This window comes from Lissotriton vulgaris, chromosome 3_1, assembly GCF_964263255.1.
Source record: "Lissotriton vulgaris chromosome 3_1, aLisVul1.2, whole genome shotgun sequence".
Lineage (NCBI taxonomy): Eukaryota > Metazoa > Chordata > Amphibia > Caudata > Salamandridae > Lissotriton > Lissotriton vulgaris.
Genome location: NC_141689.1, coordinates 180,388,828 through 180,404,419, shown reverse-complemented (window position 1 = coordinate 180,404,419; position 15,592 = coordinate 180,388,828). Strand labels below are relative to the sequence as shown.

Genomic DNA, 15,592 nt, shown 5'->3' with positions numbered 1-15,592 from the left:
TTAGTTTCCAGATAGGGTCATATTCCAGGTAATGTACTCCATTTTTTATTACACTAATGTCGCCCCTTCAACAGTAACCCAGTCTGACAGTACTGAAAGAGATGGGTGCTCCCCTTCCAAAACCAAAGGAGGGAAGCGTAGATCTTCCAGAGTTAATCCAGTGGGGAGGTACCGAAGTAGGCCAGCGTAATCCTTCCAGTATTAATCCAGTCTGGCAGTACTGAAGAAAGCAAGTGTATCCCATCCAGCCCAACATTAATCCAGTCTGGCAGTACTGAAGAAAGCAAGTGTATCCCATCCAGCCCAACATTAATCCAGCCTGGCAGTACTGAAGGCGGTGAGTGTATCCCTTCCAACATTAACCCAGTCTGGCAGTACTGAAGGCGGTGAGTGTATCCCTTCCAACATTAACCCAGTCTGGCAGTACTGAAGGCGGTGAGTGTATCCCTTCCAACATTAACCCAGTCTGGCAGTACTGAGAATGTGAGTGTAACCATTCCAACACTAACCCAGCCTGACAGTACTGAAAAGGAGTTGAACCCTTCCAACATTATCCAGTCTGGCAGTCCTGAAGGAGGAGAGTGTAACTCTTTCAATTTTAGACCAGCCTGGCACTGGACTGGTACTGCAGGAGGCAAGTGTAGGCCTTCTACCATTAATACAGTCCGGCTGCTCTAATAGAGGTGAGAGTAGGCCTAGAAACATTAACCCAGTCTGGCTTTACCGAAGGAGGCGAGTGCTGCCCTCCCAAAGTTAATGAAGTGGGCCAGTACTGTAGAAGGCAACGCCAATCAAGTCTGGTAGGACTGAAGGCGGCAAATGTAGCCCTTCCAACATTAATTTAGAACTGCTGTCACACGGTAAGGTGGGCTTTAAACAAGATGTCTCAGAATTGAACAGCAGTTACATTGTAAGGTAGGGTTTAAATAGAACGCCTCTCAGACAAGGACTGCTGTTCCACTGGTAGGATTTAAACAGAAGGACCTGAAGACTAGAGCCACTAGAATACGGCAAGGTGCACTTTAAACAGAATGTACAGTAAGGTAAAGCTGCCAATCCTCTTTATGGTCACTTTGAAGGGGACGGATGTCCTACAGTGATATTACAATATCAGTGGCGCCCTAGCCTCGACACAACACAGTTTTGCCACTCCTGCACAGAACAGAATTTACTGCTCTGCTTCATGGCCGAAAAATGACTTTTCAGGAGAACAGGAACCTCGACCTTTATATTGGAAAGGGTTTCCCTGAGTAGAATTTGCCGTAACTTGTACTAGGGCCTAGTTATCCTGAACTTTCGATGATAACTTGAACAGGTCTTCAGCTCCCTTGCTGCAACTCACGATTCTTCAGGTCTATCAGGCTTTCGAGCTCCTAAAGTTGTACTGTGATTAATGTTTTGGGGGTTCAGGCTTTGAGGGCCCTCACCGTTGCTCTCAGTGAGCCAGGCTGAGCCTGGCAAAGCAAACATCTGACATTGATTCAAGGCACCATGTGGCCCTTTATTTCTGTCTTTCTCCGTCTGGAAAAAATACTGCACCTGCTGCCTGTCCCATACCCCAGCAGCAACGCAACGTCACCGGAAGTTCCCTTTGTGACACTGGAAACAAGAAATAAAATAGATTCCGCTGGCTCTCCCTGGTGGCGATTGCAAGAGGTCAAGGTGCCGCTTACCTTTTAATGTAACCTATGGAAGTTGCTTAAGGTCCAGGATGGTGCTCATATGTAAGGCGTTCAGTCATTATCTTGTTGGTTTTGGTTATTCTTTGCCTAGTCGAACTCAATGAATTGTGCAGGTTTCAATTTCACTTTCTTAGGCTCCTTGTTGTGTTGTGCGCGAGTCAGCGCGAGTACATGCTTGGTGCGAGGTTTCCCCTCGTGCATTAACCACATGGACTCGCGCCGACTCGTGCTATTGTTTTTATTCAGTTTGGTCTCGAGTGTTATTATTGTTTAATTGTGCATCACTCGAGACCATCTCCAGTTGTTTGCTATTGTACTGTATGCCCTAACTGTATTGTGTCAGTTACTGGCGATCTTCTCAGAGACCGGAGCTGTATGCAGGGAGTGCTTCATTTGTACCATTAAACTCATTTCTACAACTTCTATTTGTTGATATTTACTCAACAAACTTGGCGACGAGGGACGGAGCACTGAACCTGTTCTAGAAGGAAGCACTTCCTGTCCATTTTAATACTCTTTTTCGCATTTTTCATAATTTTTAAAAAATTATTAAAGCATTAAAACGCTTTCAATTACGCTCCAACTTACATGAAAAACTGTACTCAGCGTTTCTGAAGAGCTGAATTTCCTGGCGATTTGAGGAGTTGGATTTCCAGCTTAAAAGCCGACTTCATTTCACTCGCGTGTGGAAGTGCGCGTCTTCAGCTTAAAAGCCGACTTCATTTCACTCGCGTGTGGAGGTGCGCGTCTTCATTCCTTGATCGCGCTAGTTAATCCCTCCAATACACGCATTGGCTGTCGTTTGGGCGGAGCAAACGCTTGCATTTGGTGCGCTTTAGCTGATTGGATTACACGAAACCTATTGCTACTTTTTCGTTGGAAATCAGTGACGCCGCTCTCCATTGGTTTGCCCGTTTTAAGTGAAACTGACAAGGTGACTTCGTTTTTTCTCTCCCTCTACCGGAAAACTGAGAGATTTATTCAAATAACGAAGAAATAACCTCAAGAACAGAGAAAGCTATGGTGTTTGAAAACTTGAAGGGCAGAGAAATGGATCGTATTTACAAAAAAATGGATGGTGATAAATGAACACTTTCTGACTGTTTTGTTTTCTCTGCAACACCTAAATATTTCTTTATTTTTACTGAGACTATTTTTTTTTCTTTCTCTGATATTCTGTTTGCTATTAGTATTCAGTCTTAAGTATCTTATTTATCTACCTGTTTCTGTTACTATGTGTGCTCAAGGCTATACACTTTCACCTCCACAAAGTTATTGGTCAGCTGGTAGTTCTCCTTGTATGCCTTGGATTGAATGGAAAGCTTATTTTTTAAATTATATTGAGACTCTAGATGCAAATGGCAAAATGAAAGCCCCAGAAAAAAAAGGTATTTTTTTACACTCTTTGGGACCTGAAGGACTTAAAGCCTTCAATCAACTTCCTACCTCACAAGCAAGTGGTGACATGAATGTATTTGATAAGGCAGTATATGATTTTGATAAGTACTGTTCTCCCAAAGTATGCATAGGAATTTCGAGGTTTAAGTTTTTTCAAAGAAGGCAATTAGCTGAGGAGACTGTAGATAACTTTGTCTCTTCTCTAAAAACATTAGCATTAGATTGTAAATTTGGTAACCTACAAGAAGATCTTATTAGAGATCAAGTAGTCATGCACTCTAAAAATGAAACTATACAGGAGAGACTTTGGATTAATGGTGATGAGAATTTAGATTTTGTTTTATCCATTGTCAGAAAGGCTGAACTTTCCTGTAGAAGCGCATTACAAGTTAAAGGGAAGGAAAGTTCTGTCAGTAAAGATGTTGTTGCAAAAATTAATCAAAAATATGACAACAAAAATAGGGATGTTCTAAAAAAGAAGCAAATGTTTTCTGCTAAAGCTAATTCTGAAGTTGCAAAGAGTAATTTGAAATGTTTTAGATGTAACAGCAAATCGCATCTAGCAAATGATAAAACTTGCCCAGGTTTGAGGCAAAAGTGTTCTAATTGTGGGTTAAAAGGACATTTCACTTCTGCTTGCAGAAGAGGTAATGTTAACCAAAAGGTCAAGTGCATTGAGTTGAATGAGAATAGTGATGAAGATGATGTTACAGATGACTCCAATGACTGTTCATTTGTTTTGAACATAAAAGATTCCATTGTTTTAAATGTAAATGACCATTCCATTAAGAAAAAACCATTGTGCGACATGGTTATTGGAGGTGTAAAGATTAACATGTATGCAGATTCTGGATCACCTTATTCTATAGTGTGTGAATCTGTCTGGAAAAAATTGTTTGAACCTAGACTTGGCAGTCACTTAGAAGAGAGTGATATTAATCCTGAAGGATATTCTGGTGGAAGGATAGATATCTTAGGTTTCAGAACGTTAGTTTTCAGATTTAAGAATAGAAAATGTATTGCAAAATTGTATGTTTCAAAGAAGGGTCCCTCAGTCCTTAGCTGGTTTGACTTTGGCAAACTTGACATTGTATTAGACCCTAATAGTCCTACTCCAGTGATGTTGATTGATGAGCAAAATGGTATCTCTTCTTTGATGTTAAGTAAATTTCCAAATGTTTTTTCCAAAGACATTGGGAAATTAACCAGCTTTAAACATGAAATCCGGTTAAAGGACAATGCTTGTCCTAAAATACATAAGGCTCGTAATATTCCCTTTGCTGTCAGAGAGGAGGTTAGGAGTGAATTAAATGCTTTAGTGGAAGGAGGCATAATAGATAGAATAGAGTCCTCTGAATGGGTTTCGCCCATAGTGGTCGCTAGGCGAGCTAATGGCAAGGTGAGATTATGCATTGACCTTCGCCACCTTAACAATAATATTGTTGTAGATCAATTTCCCCTTCCCCGCATCTCTGAAATGTTGTCTGTGGTTGGGGGGTCTAATATTTTTTCTACAATTGACCTATCTGCTGCGTATCACCAGATAGAGTTAAGTGAAAAGAGTAAGGATTTGACGGCATTTATTACACCATTTGGGTGTTTCAGATTCAACAGGATGCCTTTTGGACTGGCGTCCGCAGCTGCAATCTTCCAGAGGGTCATGCAAGATATTCTGAAAGATTGTAAAAATGCCATCTGTTTTCAAGACGACATTTTGGTGTTCAGTGATGACAAAGACAAACATATTATGGCTTTAGAGGAAGTTTTGAATGCACTTAATGTACATGGCCTTACCATTAAGCATGAGAAATGCAAATTTGGTGTACATTCCGTAAATTACTTAGGCCATGAATTATGTGCAGAGGGTATCAAGCCTAAATCTTCACTTTTAGAAGCGATTAAATCAGCTCCTCACCCTTTATCTAAAGATGATGTAAGGTCCTTTTTAGGGTTAGTTGAGTTCTATGCAAGGTATGTACCTGATTTCTCGTGCAGAACATATAATATCAGACAGTTAATTAAAAATAGAGTCGTCTTTGAATGGACTAGTGAGTGTGAGAAAGAGTTCAGTGATGTGAAGAATGCTATCTGCTCTGCAAGTGCTTTATCCTGCTTTGATCCTTCTCTGGAAAATATTATTACTACCGATGCTAGCGCAAAAGGCCTAGGTGCTGTATTTTCGCAAAAGAATAAAGAGGGAAAAGAGGTTATCATTGCGCATGCTTCAAGGGCACTTACTCCTGCTGAGGAAAAGTATTCCACAATAGAAAGGGAGACTTTAGCGTGCATTTGGGCTTTGGAACATTTCAGAGTGTTTGTTTGGGGTAAGGAATGCACTCTTAGAAGTGATCATAAACCGTTAGTACGGCTACTTACTACAGAAGGCATGTTAAGAGCTTCAGCCCGTATTGCACGCATGTCCATGCGTTTGCAGGATTTTATTTATAATATACAATATTTACCAGGAAGAGAGAATGTTTCTGCAGATTTTTTGTCTAGGATGCCCTTACCTATTCAAGAGGATTTACATAATGAATGGGACAATTTCCAGATTGCCATGATACATGATGAGGGTCCCATTTCTATTGATCAGACCTTGTGGAAGGAGAAATTTGAGGGTGATGACATTTTAAGAAATGTTGCCAGTTATATCGTTGGTACTTGGCCTGAAAAGAAGTGTTTGAGTGCAGATTTGAGAAGCTTCTGGGAAGTAAGGTCAGAACTTTCATGTTGCGGGAACATCATTAAAAGAGGTGAACGCATTGTACCACCGGTGGGTGTAAGGAAAATTATAGTTTTACAGGGTCATGAAGGTCATAGTGGCATGGTTAGAACCAAGCAACAAGTTAAACATTTATTTTGGTGGCCAGGGATGGACATGTTTATTGAAAGGTTGGTTAGAAATTGTGTGGTATGTGCCAATTCTGATAAGTCCTTAGTTACCTTGAAACCCAATATGGGTACACACAATATTCCTGATAATCCCTGGGAAACCATTGCCATAGACATTATGGGTCCCATTGGCAGTGAATCCAAGTATGTTATAGCGGCTATTGACATTTTCTCAAAATGGCCCATTATCAAAATTGTCCAGAAGATAGATACTGATTCGGTCTTGTGTTTCCTAGATAAAGTTTTTATTGAAGAAGGGTTACCTGTTAAGATAATATCAGATAATGGAGTACAATTTATCTCCAAGAAAGCTAATGATTATTTCTCAAGACTTGGCATAGTTCACTCTACCACCTCTTTATATAATCCTAGTGGGAATGGGGTTATAGAGAGATTCAATAGGGTTCTTAAAGGGGCCATACAAATCACTAGTAGTGATGACAAAACATGGGAAGTAGAGATTTTTAGGAAGGTATGGATGTACAGGACAACCACGAACTCTATGACTGGGTATTCTCCTTTTGAGATCATGAGAGGAAGAGTTCCTAGGACAAAGGTGAATCCTTCGTGGTTGGTAAAATCCACTCCTTCCAATGTGGATTTGAGTGTGGTCAAGGAGAACCTTATTCGCACTCATTGTTCAAACAAGAAATACTTTGATGAGAAATGTGGTTCAAAAAAAGATCCCAAGGTAGAAGTGGGCATGATGGTGAAAGTCAAGAAACCATGGAAGGTCAAAAAAGGAGAAAGTTCTTTTATGGGTCCTTTTGAAGTTTCAGAAGTCTTGAAAAACTCTGTGAGATTATCCAATAATAAGGTTTGGAATCTGGGCAGAATTGCTGTCCTCAAGGCTGACAAGGATGTTTACTGTAAAGAAGTTATTCCTGAACATCCTGATTTTTCTTTTTTGGATGAGGGTTCCTGTACTGCAGATGTTTTACCATGCTGTTCTAGTAATTGTCTAACCAACCAGGATTCTGCCTCCACTGTTATTTCCTGTCCAGATAGCAGTGTCATCAATCAAGATGTTACTGTCCAGTATGGTGTTTCTTCCTTACCTAAAAGAGTCACTAAGAAACCGAAGTGGTTGTCTGATTTTGTTGCTTTTATTACCAAAAAATTGTAATTTACTTTTTTTTTTCTTCTCCTCTTTCCTCATAAGGGGGGAAGGTGTGTTGTGTTGTGCGCGAGTCAGCGCGAGTACATGCTTGGTGCGAGGTTTCCCCTCGTGCATTAACCACATGGACTCGCGCCGACTCGTGCTATTGTTTTTATTCAGTTTGGTCTCGAGTGTTATTATTGTTTAATTGTGCATCACTCGAGACCATCTCCAGTTGTTTGCTATTGTACTGTATGCCCTAACTGTATTGTGTCAGTTACTGGCGATCTTCTCAGAGACCGGAGCTGTATGCAGGGAGTGCTTCATTTGTACCATTAAACTCATTTCTACAACTTCTATTTGTTGATATTTACTCAACACTCCTCCTCTTGTGTTTCTTAGATACTTTACTTAAGCCACACCCTTTTTAGAGCCCCCCACACACTCCATTTTATTCTCATTTAAAGTACTGCTCCACACTCAATAGTAGAACAATGCTAGCCTGAGTGAACGCCCTCTTGCAGCAGCCGCCCGCTCTTTTAGCATCACCCATAAGAAGCCCGCTCCTGGCATCCCGCAGAAGCAAATAACCAATGAAAGTTCAGAGTAGCCGGACTACTTCCCGAGAAAAAGGTACCAAAGCCCAGGTCATCATTTCTAGGCTTGTAACCTATTCATTAAATTGAGCCTTTGAATTATACTGTTTTACCTGCTCTGAGACCTAACTTCACACTTTTAGAATCCCCGGATAATGTCTCAGAAAAGTAGAGGCCCATAGGAATGAATGGGAAGACCATCTCAATTTGCTAATCGCAATTAGCGATTCCCAAATTGAGATTGCGATTTCAAGGGTGCAGGGGTGTCCAAAGGACACCCTGTCACACCCCTGAAATTGATGTGTGCACATATGTTGCGCACACACAGGCCCTTAGGGTCTGTGTGTGCGCAACAAGAAACATGCGCAACATGAAACTTTGAAAAATGCACTTTTGTGCATTTTTAAAAGTTTTTGCTATTTACCACGTAGTTTAACTTCGCGGTAAATAGCGGCCCCAGATTGCGAATTTGCAATTTTTAGATGGTTCATGAATTGCATTTAAGGAATCTCAAATTAAGATTCCTTAAATGAAATTCATCGCAATTTAACGATTTCTATAATTACGATTTTTGCATTTGGGATGATGAATCCCAAATGCAAAAATAGCGCTCGCAAAGGGCCAGATTCTCAGAATCTGACCTTTTGCGAGCCGAATTTACTTTGATGAATCTGGCTGTTAATCTCCCCGTGCCTACCAAAAATTAATGTGTCGTCCTCATGTAACGCAACTGGGGTTATGTAAAGCGCTCTGATACCCAAAACCGGGTCAAGTTCGCGCTATATAAAACTCTGTAAAATAAATAAAAAATAAAATCTTTCTGACTAGGGTTAGGAAAGGTTTTTAATTCCAAGGGAGCGGTGTGCGATAGTGTGCCTGTGTACAGACACAATTATTGCAGTTAAACATATAAACATGGTACATCTAGTAACTGAATTTCAGGCTAGCTAAGGTTGCTCTCCCGCAGCTGGAAGGTGCCCAGTCAGAATATCGGACCGAAAAGAACAGAAGACTGAGGAGGCCTTGCTGGGACTTGAATCTGCTGACAACAAATGACTATCACTTCAATGCAGAAGGCCCTCAACCCACTGAGCTATCATTGCACAGCAGAAATTTCCCAATGGGATCACAGCCGTATTGCAGAAGCAGCCATAGTTGTGAATCGCATCGCCTGCCATTTGTTGCTGCAGTTCCTTTTGAACTGAGCACTGGAAAGGCCCCGTGTTTGCGTCAGATGGGTCTGTAAATGTTAAAGACGCAGACATTCTACCTGCCCCAAGTCAAAACAAACATTTCTGTCAATCAACTCCTGCTTTTTTCTCGTAATGACAAAGGTTTCTAGGCAATACATAAGCAGTTTTTGCTTTTAAGTCGGAGAAGCAGTTTTGAGATGTTTCGCTTTTTCCCCCCACCATCCCCCCTCCCCCCCACCCACAGGTCTATCAGCCAGAGCACTTCATTACGATGGATTTTATAGTAAAGACATCACACTGGGAGAAGGACCCAGGCATCCAGACACGGACTATAAATTATTGGATTTCCTGCCCGCAATTGCATCGGAAAAGCAGCCTTCTATTTACCTGTGTAGACAACCCCATTTATTTCTATTGACATGTTGATGCTGCTAATGCTGTTGGTAGACAAGTTCAATGCAGTCTCTTGTCTGTCATCTGTCGAGAGGGAGAGAAAAGGAAACACCAATATCAGCGATAAGAGAAAAGAAAAACAAGAAGACAGCACGGCTGCAAAATAAAACTTCTGCTGATGGGCTAGACTGAAAGGAGGGAAAAGGACCACCTGGTGACATTTGGCTCCTTACAATGTAGGTATAAACGTATTTTTCTTCTCAATCAATGGTGCTGCTAGCTTTGAAATAGTGTCCAGCATAGGCCCTGGAGGTTCTCATCGGTGACACGCTATCAGGACAACCATTCAGTATGTAGATTGGAGATTCAGATCCATGCTCATTGAGCATGTAGACTGACGTAAGTAAATTTATGTTACGCACATATATTTACAATCCGCTATGGATCTGGTCCTCAGTTGGACAACCATGAGATAGAATCATCCCCTCTTTGAACCGTGATACAGATGCAGCTTTTCCTGCACAATGTGTCTTAAATGTAGCCAATTTTTTGTACTTAATAGAGTGGCACTAAACTGTTCAGGGTTTCCAATAAGTAAGCATTGATCCCAATCCTAGACCCGCACCCTTTGAAAATAGTTTTACCGTGTGAGGAGAGGGTGGGTCCTTGAAGGGCCAGGGCATAGAGTGGGGCTAGACTTTGAACCCTCGCCACTTAGCCAACCATGGCGGGTTTGGTGTCCAAGGAGAGGGGGCGGGGCCTGGAGCCCTGCACTGTCTGAGTCGACCCGGCCACTCTTCCCTAAAAACATATTACAAACATTTTTGAGGCTACCGCAAAAGACCTGGGGAGGTCCCTGATAATGTCGGCTGCATAGAGCCTTTTCACAGTGAGCTGGGAATTCGTTCTCTCCAAGGGTTTCCAGCTCACTGTGTGCATGCTGTTTGATATTAGCTCTTCATCGGGAGACTTGTGAAGAGAGCGGATATCGTGTGACACACAGTGGCACCATGCAAGTTGGCAGCGATGCAACCTAAGGGATCTCAGACTACCCGTGAAGGGAGCAAGTAGAACATCCAGAATGTTTTTTAAATTTGTATTTTGATGCATGTAATCTTATTTTTTTTAACTACAAGTGCAGGACTTTTTGTACCAAGATGCAAAGAGAAAGTTGGAACTGTATGAGCTACCGCACACTACTGAATTGAAAAGATGCAGGAAAGGTGAATGCTAAAGATTTTGTTGACAACAGAAATTAATACCATTTGTTTCACATTATCTATTGTGACATTAAATGCTTTGACAGACTACAACACTGTGTGATTAGCTTTCATTCCTTTCACAAGTGCCTAAAACTATATCAGCTTTCTCAGCCAAAGCAACACACTGTACGGTCACAATACCTTCTTTCCCATTGTCATGACCCCCCTGTCGCTTCTGTGGTTGACAGCCCGTATACCATGGGCTACTGGAATTATGTGATTGTGCAGCTGCTGTAAGTTTCGCATAATTCTAGATTTGTAGATTGTAATTATGTAGATAATTCATCATCTGCTGCATAATCTGCCGATTTTAAATACAAAACATTGTTTCTAGCTCAAACGGTTCAAAAGTAAGTAAAAATGCAGCAACACGTCGCTGTGTAGTGGAAGTCCCTTTGCAAAGGTTGAATGGTCACCTTTCTGTAACTTATTGCTGCATTTCGGTGTTAAACTGTTACGAATGAGGTACAACTAATGCCCAGACAGTGTTAAAAAGCTTAAAAACGACAAAATAACGAAGTAATACTATCACAAAATGTGCAGCATAATTTGCCTTTTCTTGCAGCAAAATTACTCAACACTTCTGCATGATTTGACCCTCCCCTGCCACATAATTCCAGTGTCCTCGAGTATACCTCATGACCTAGCGACTACTGCTTATTCGCTGCTCCCATTCCCTACATCTCACCTCTGTTGTTGATTTTAATGCTCATGGGGAACTGGGAAGCCATGGCCAGCAAGTTCTGCTGCAGCGCATGCTGCATGAACCGCTGCTGCTCCTCCGCCATGAGCGCCATCTTCTTTTCAGGAGGCTCTCCCGACTCCAACTTCTCTCGTAGCTGCTCCATGGCCGCCGCCTGCGCTGCCTGAGCCGCCTGCACAGCCACCACCTGGGCGGCTTTGATGTGATGGCCTGCCAAATTAACAGGGATGGAGATTCTGTTCTGGATGGCGGCCGACAGCATGCCCTCTTCTGCGAGTAAAGACAACCACAACAAGTGTTTCAGTGAAGAAGGGCAGAGCAACAAGTGAGAGATCAGACAAGCATCATTACAACAGCTATCAAGGCAGCAACTGAGAACACATTCTTTGAAAAAAATATGTGTGGGGAAGTTCAAATTAAAATGGCTCAAACTGTGTCTGAAATATGTATTCAAACATTATCTGGCACGCAGAGAGAAAATTGTGAAGGCTATTTCCTCCTACTTTGGTACAAAATTGGTGGGAGGTAAACATAAGGATGAAAAAAAAAGATTTTTATGGAATGAGGCGTCAACCTTAACTACAAAGAAGCACATGTGTCTTTGTAACATATGCGTTATTTGGAACAAGAGCAGTAAAGTCGGGTTTCAAGTTAATATCCAAGTAGAGAGTAACTAACTTGAAAAGTCACCAACTTCTGCCTTGCTCATTCAGTTAGAATCACTACTAACGGCGGTGCAACTCACAGGAATTTCTTCTACCTATGACCTTCATGCAAGACACGGAGGTCTCGGGACAGAAAATGTGACCATTTCCACAACATTCAGGGACCTTTGCATTTTGCTTTTCAGCAATAAATTTCCACTTTAATGGTTTGGTATTGAAATGTAAAAGATAAAGCTGGATAGTCAAAAAAAAGACCCAAGGCAGCCCAAATGGCATTCAAGTGTGATGATAGTGAATCAGTTGCACTAGTTGATACACGGTGGACCCCACAGTCAATGATCTCTAAATGTGGTGGATGATCCAGAAAAATGATCCATTAAGTGTTCTTTGGCAAACTGTTGCTTAATGAGAATATTGTTTAGAGGCATACCGGGCAAGTAACAGATAAAGTAATGGACTCGCTTTCAACATCCCTCAGTAAAATGGATCAGCTTTCAGTCAAAATCCTTGAACAATGTAACTTAAAGGTGTTCTTTAAATGTGTGAAAAACAAGTCAGCATAATTTGAAGTTCTGACAAACAAAATACCCTTCAGCACTGTACATTTCAGACACACTTTGGGGCTCTCTTATAAACAGGCCTCTGGTTCATGTACTGCAGTGCCTATTTAGTTTGGGTCAATACCAGGTGTATACTCAGATCAACTCGGAAGGGCATACGCATGTGTGCACACACACACACTGTATCTCTCACCTTTCTTGATCGGCGTCATATGGCTGTACTGCCCTCCATTGTGCGTCGTAATGGTGAGGGATGACATGGGGATCTTTGGGGAGCTGAGCATCGTGGGCGTGCCTACTGGCGAATAGTTGAACATTGACGACCCAAAGCTCTGCCGTCGACCTTCTCTCCTGTTGCTGTCGATGGCAGCCTGCAGTTCTCCCGGTGAACTCAGCCCTCGCTTTTCACATTCGTACGGGTACAGGTATTTCATATATCTGAAAGACAGCCAGAGTATAAGTGACTAGGGATCAGGATTGTTCAGTTCATGATCACTTTCCATGAAGACACAACTTTCCAGACATGAAAAGTTGCTGCAATGTTCACCTTGAAGCTTCTGTACCCTAACCAGTCCCACCGTGTACACTCATGCCTAGTCTGCAAGTAGGCACACGCTTAGAAACAGGTGCCTGTGAGTCTGATGGAAAGAGGAAACAGATTGATATCCGTATTCACTTACATGGATTGCTCACAAACTAAGACTTAGTTTCCCTACAACCTCTGCAATTTTAGGATCTCATTGCTGTCGAAGGCTATGCAGTGAATCAGACAATCATGTGTTTGTTTCTTTGAGTTAACAGCAGTTAATTAGACCAAACAGCATTGACTGGAGCATACACAACAGGAGACCTACACCAAGAGTTATAATTAGTCTGTTCCATGGAAGCCCTTTGAGAGAAATACTCACCCTAAAGTGACAGAAAAACAGATCCAAAGTGGTATTTCATGTTCCCCTGTAAGTGAGGGCTGATCACTTATGACGGGGAATGTAGAACCACTCTGGTTGGACTGCACAGTTGAGAAAGCATCTGATGTTTGTATTACCCAGATCTGGTTGTTAAAATATTATGAACTGCATATCCTGAGATGGGTGCCTTAACCGTAACATTAGCTCTCTCTTGGACTGTCACACTGCGCCATCCTGGTGTACAGATCACAAGATCCCAGTTAGTCCTCCTCCTACTTATACAGCGCTCCTTTCACTTCCTTGCACCCCGGATTGGGCCATTTAACTTGCCTGGCTAGATGTGTGCACTTAACCCCAGTCTCATCTTCTACACAATATCGCATTCCCAGTTCTACTGCTATTAACTAAAGCTATGGGCCTGTAGGCTGGCCTCGCTCCTTGTAAATGGCCATCTGCTTTATTCATCCTGTGTGTCAGACACGACTTCTATTCCAATGATACTTCGTGATCTACCCATCTATAGATAGATAGATAGAGCTATCCATATTATATCTTTTCAGAACAACTTGCTGCAGCTGCAGATTCAATACCTCTATTTCGGGCAGGCAGGAAATGCTGAATAGACCTTGGAATCTGTTGCCACCTACACCTCTGACATCTGCTTGACAAAAACATTGGACGTGAAGGCCAATAGGGCAAGCCAAGATCCACTGCTGAGTCTTGAAGCCATTAACTTTTAAAGCACCTGAAGAACCTAATGAAATCTCCTCCTTAAAGAAGATATCAAAAACAATCACTAATAATGCTAACTATTTCCCCAAAATTGACAAATAAAAAATGAAAACTTATATTTCTATCTTGAAAGGAAATGTCACCATGCCTACGGCCCATAAGGAAGCAACACAGATTTCCACCCAGCTGCACCAATATATTAACCATCACCACAGAGGAAACAAATATTACTCCAAAAGGGTCCTTGGGGCTCCTAATATCTTGTGAGTTCTTGAAAATCCCTGACCTATCCACCTCCCCCTAAGCCAAGTCTTCAGTGAACTTCTCCTCATTCCTCCCCATTTAAGAGAAAAAATAATTTATAATCTTTGCCCTGTGAAAATGCCTCAAGCCTTAAAAAAGACTTTACACCCCCCAACTGTAACCTGAACGATTCTTCTCATTAATGTTAATCGAGATCTAACCTTTCTGGGTCCTTTGCATGCACTATTGTATTTGTTTGGGAAAGAATGGCACCCTCTGTACCACTCTCTCCTTAAAAGATGTACTTACATGTCGTGCTTAAGGTCCTTCCACCGAGGCCTTTGTGGGCCTAAGTAAAACATCCTCCCTTCTGAACCACAACTTTATCTAAAACTCATATTAATGTGGACTACAAATACACCTACAGAAGAACAGTCACTAATGGCTGTTTTCTGAATACGCAACACAGTGAGGTGGAGTCTAAATAATGAGACACGCACAGGCGTAATCCCATCAGCTACTTACTGCGTTCTGAGTGTGAAGGCGGCACTTGTGATGGAAGTGGGCAAGTTAAGACCCTTGGTGATCTCTCGCCAGATCTTCTTGTTGATGACCTCCACCAGCCCACCCTTCTCCGTCACCAGTCGGTAGAGGCTGTAAAGGTCCAGCACCTGTTTGGCCATGATGGGGATTCGATTCACTGGGGTACCTGAAAGGACAAGAACGTGACATGTCACCTTAGGAACTATAGTATGAAGGCCAGGACCTGAATCTAACAAGCACTTGTTCGCTACAGTCCAGTCAATGCAGCGGCAGTCCCTGAAGTCTATATCTACAGTTAAGCCTGCCACTCCTGGGTACATATTTCTTATGCATTGCTAGCTGTGCTCAGTCACTGCTGCCAGTAAAGTGTGTGCATGGTACTGATTCCAGATCTCGCATGTGTCCTAAAAAACGGCCACCTACCATCACAGTACGGCTAGTGAGGGTCTCTATCCTACATGAATGAATGTATTTGGGGAAAGGTTTGCACGGTCCTAGATCAAACATCTTTTTGTAAGGAAATGAAGGAGTATTCTGGTATGGAAGCCCCATCTACAGCGCCATCGTCTGTGTGAACTTCAAATCTGTCTGTGTTCTGTATGTGCATCTACCAGTGTACATCTGTATCACACCTGAAGCCCTACAGGCTCTCTACATATCATCTTGAATATCTGATAGTGCTGGTGAAGGCCTGTTCCTCCGACATATCACATTCCCAGTGGG

General features: G+C 42.1%; 1 protein-coding gene across 1 annotated transcript in view; it reads right to left on the bottom strand.

The window, feature by feature from the left end:
• Positions 1–15,592, bottom strand: part of ARID3C (AT-rich interaction domain 3C) — a 482,830-nt gene that overhangs the window by 12,796 nt on the left and 454,442 nt on the right. Inside the window, exons 4-7 of the mRNA XM_086960272.1 lie at positions 14,852–15,035; positions 12,637–12,881; positions 11,204–11,488; positions 9,248–9,337 (exon numbers count right to left, since the gene is read on the bottom strand). Of these exons, the coding sequence (XP_086816398.1) occupies positions 9,248–9,337; positions 11,204–11,488; positions 12,637–12,881; positions 14,852–15,035 (804 nt within the window). The remainder of the gene's footprint in view (positions 1–9,247; positions 9,338–11,203; positions 11,489–12,636; positions 12,882–14,851; positions 15,036–15,592) is intronic.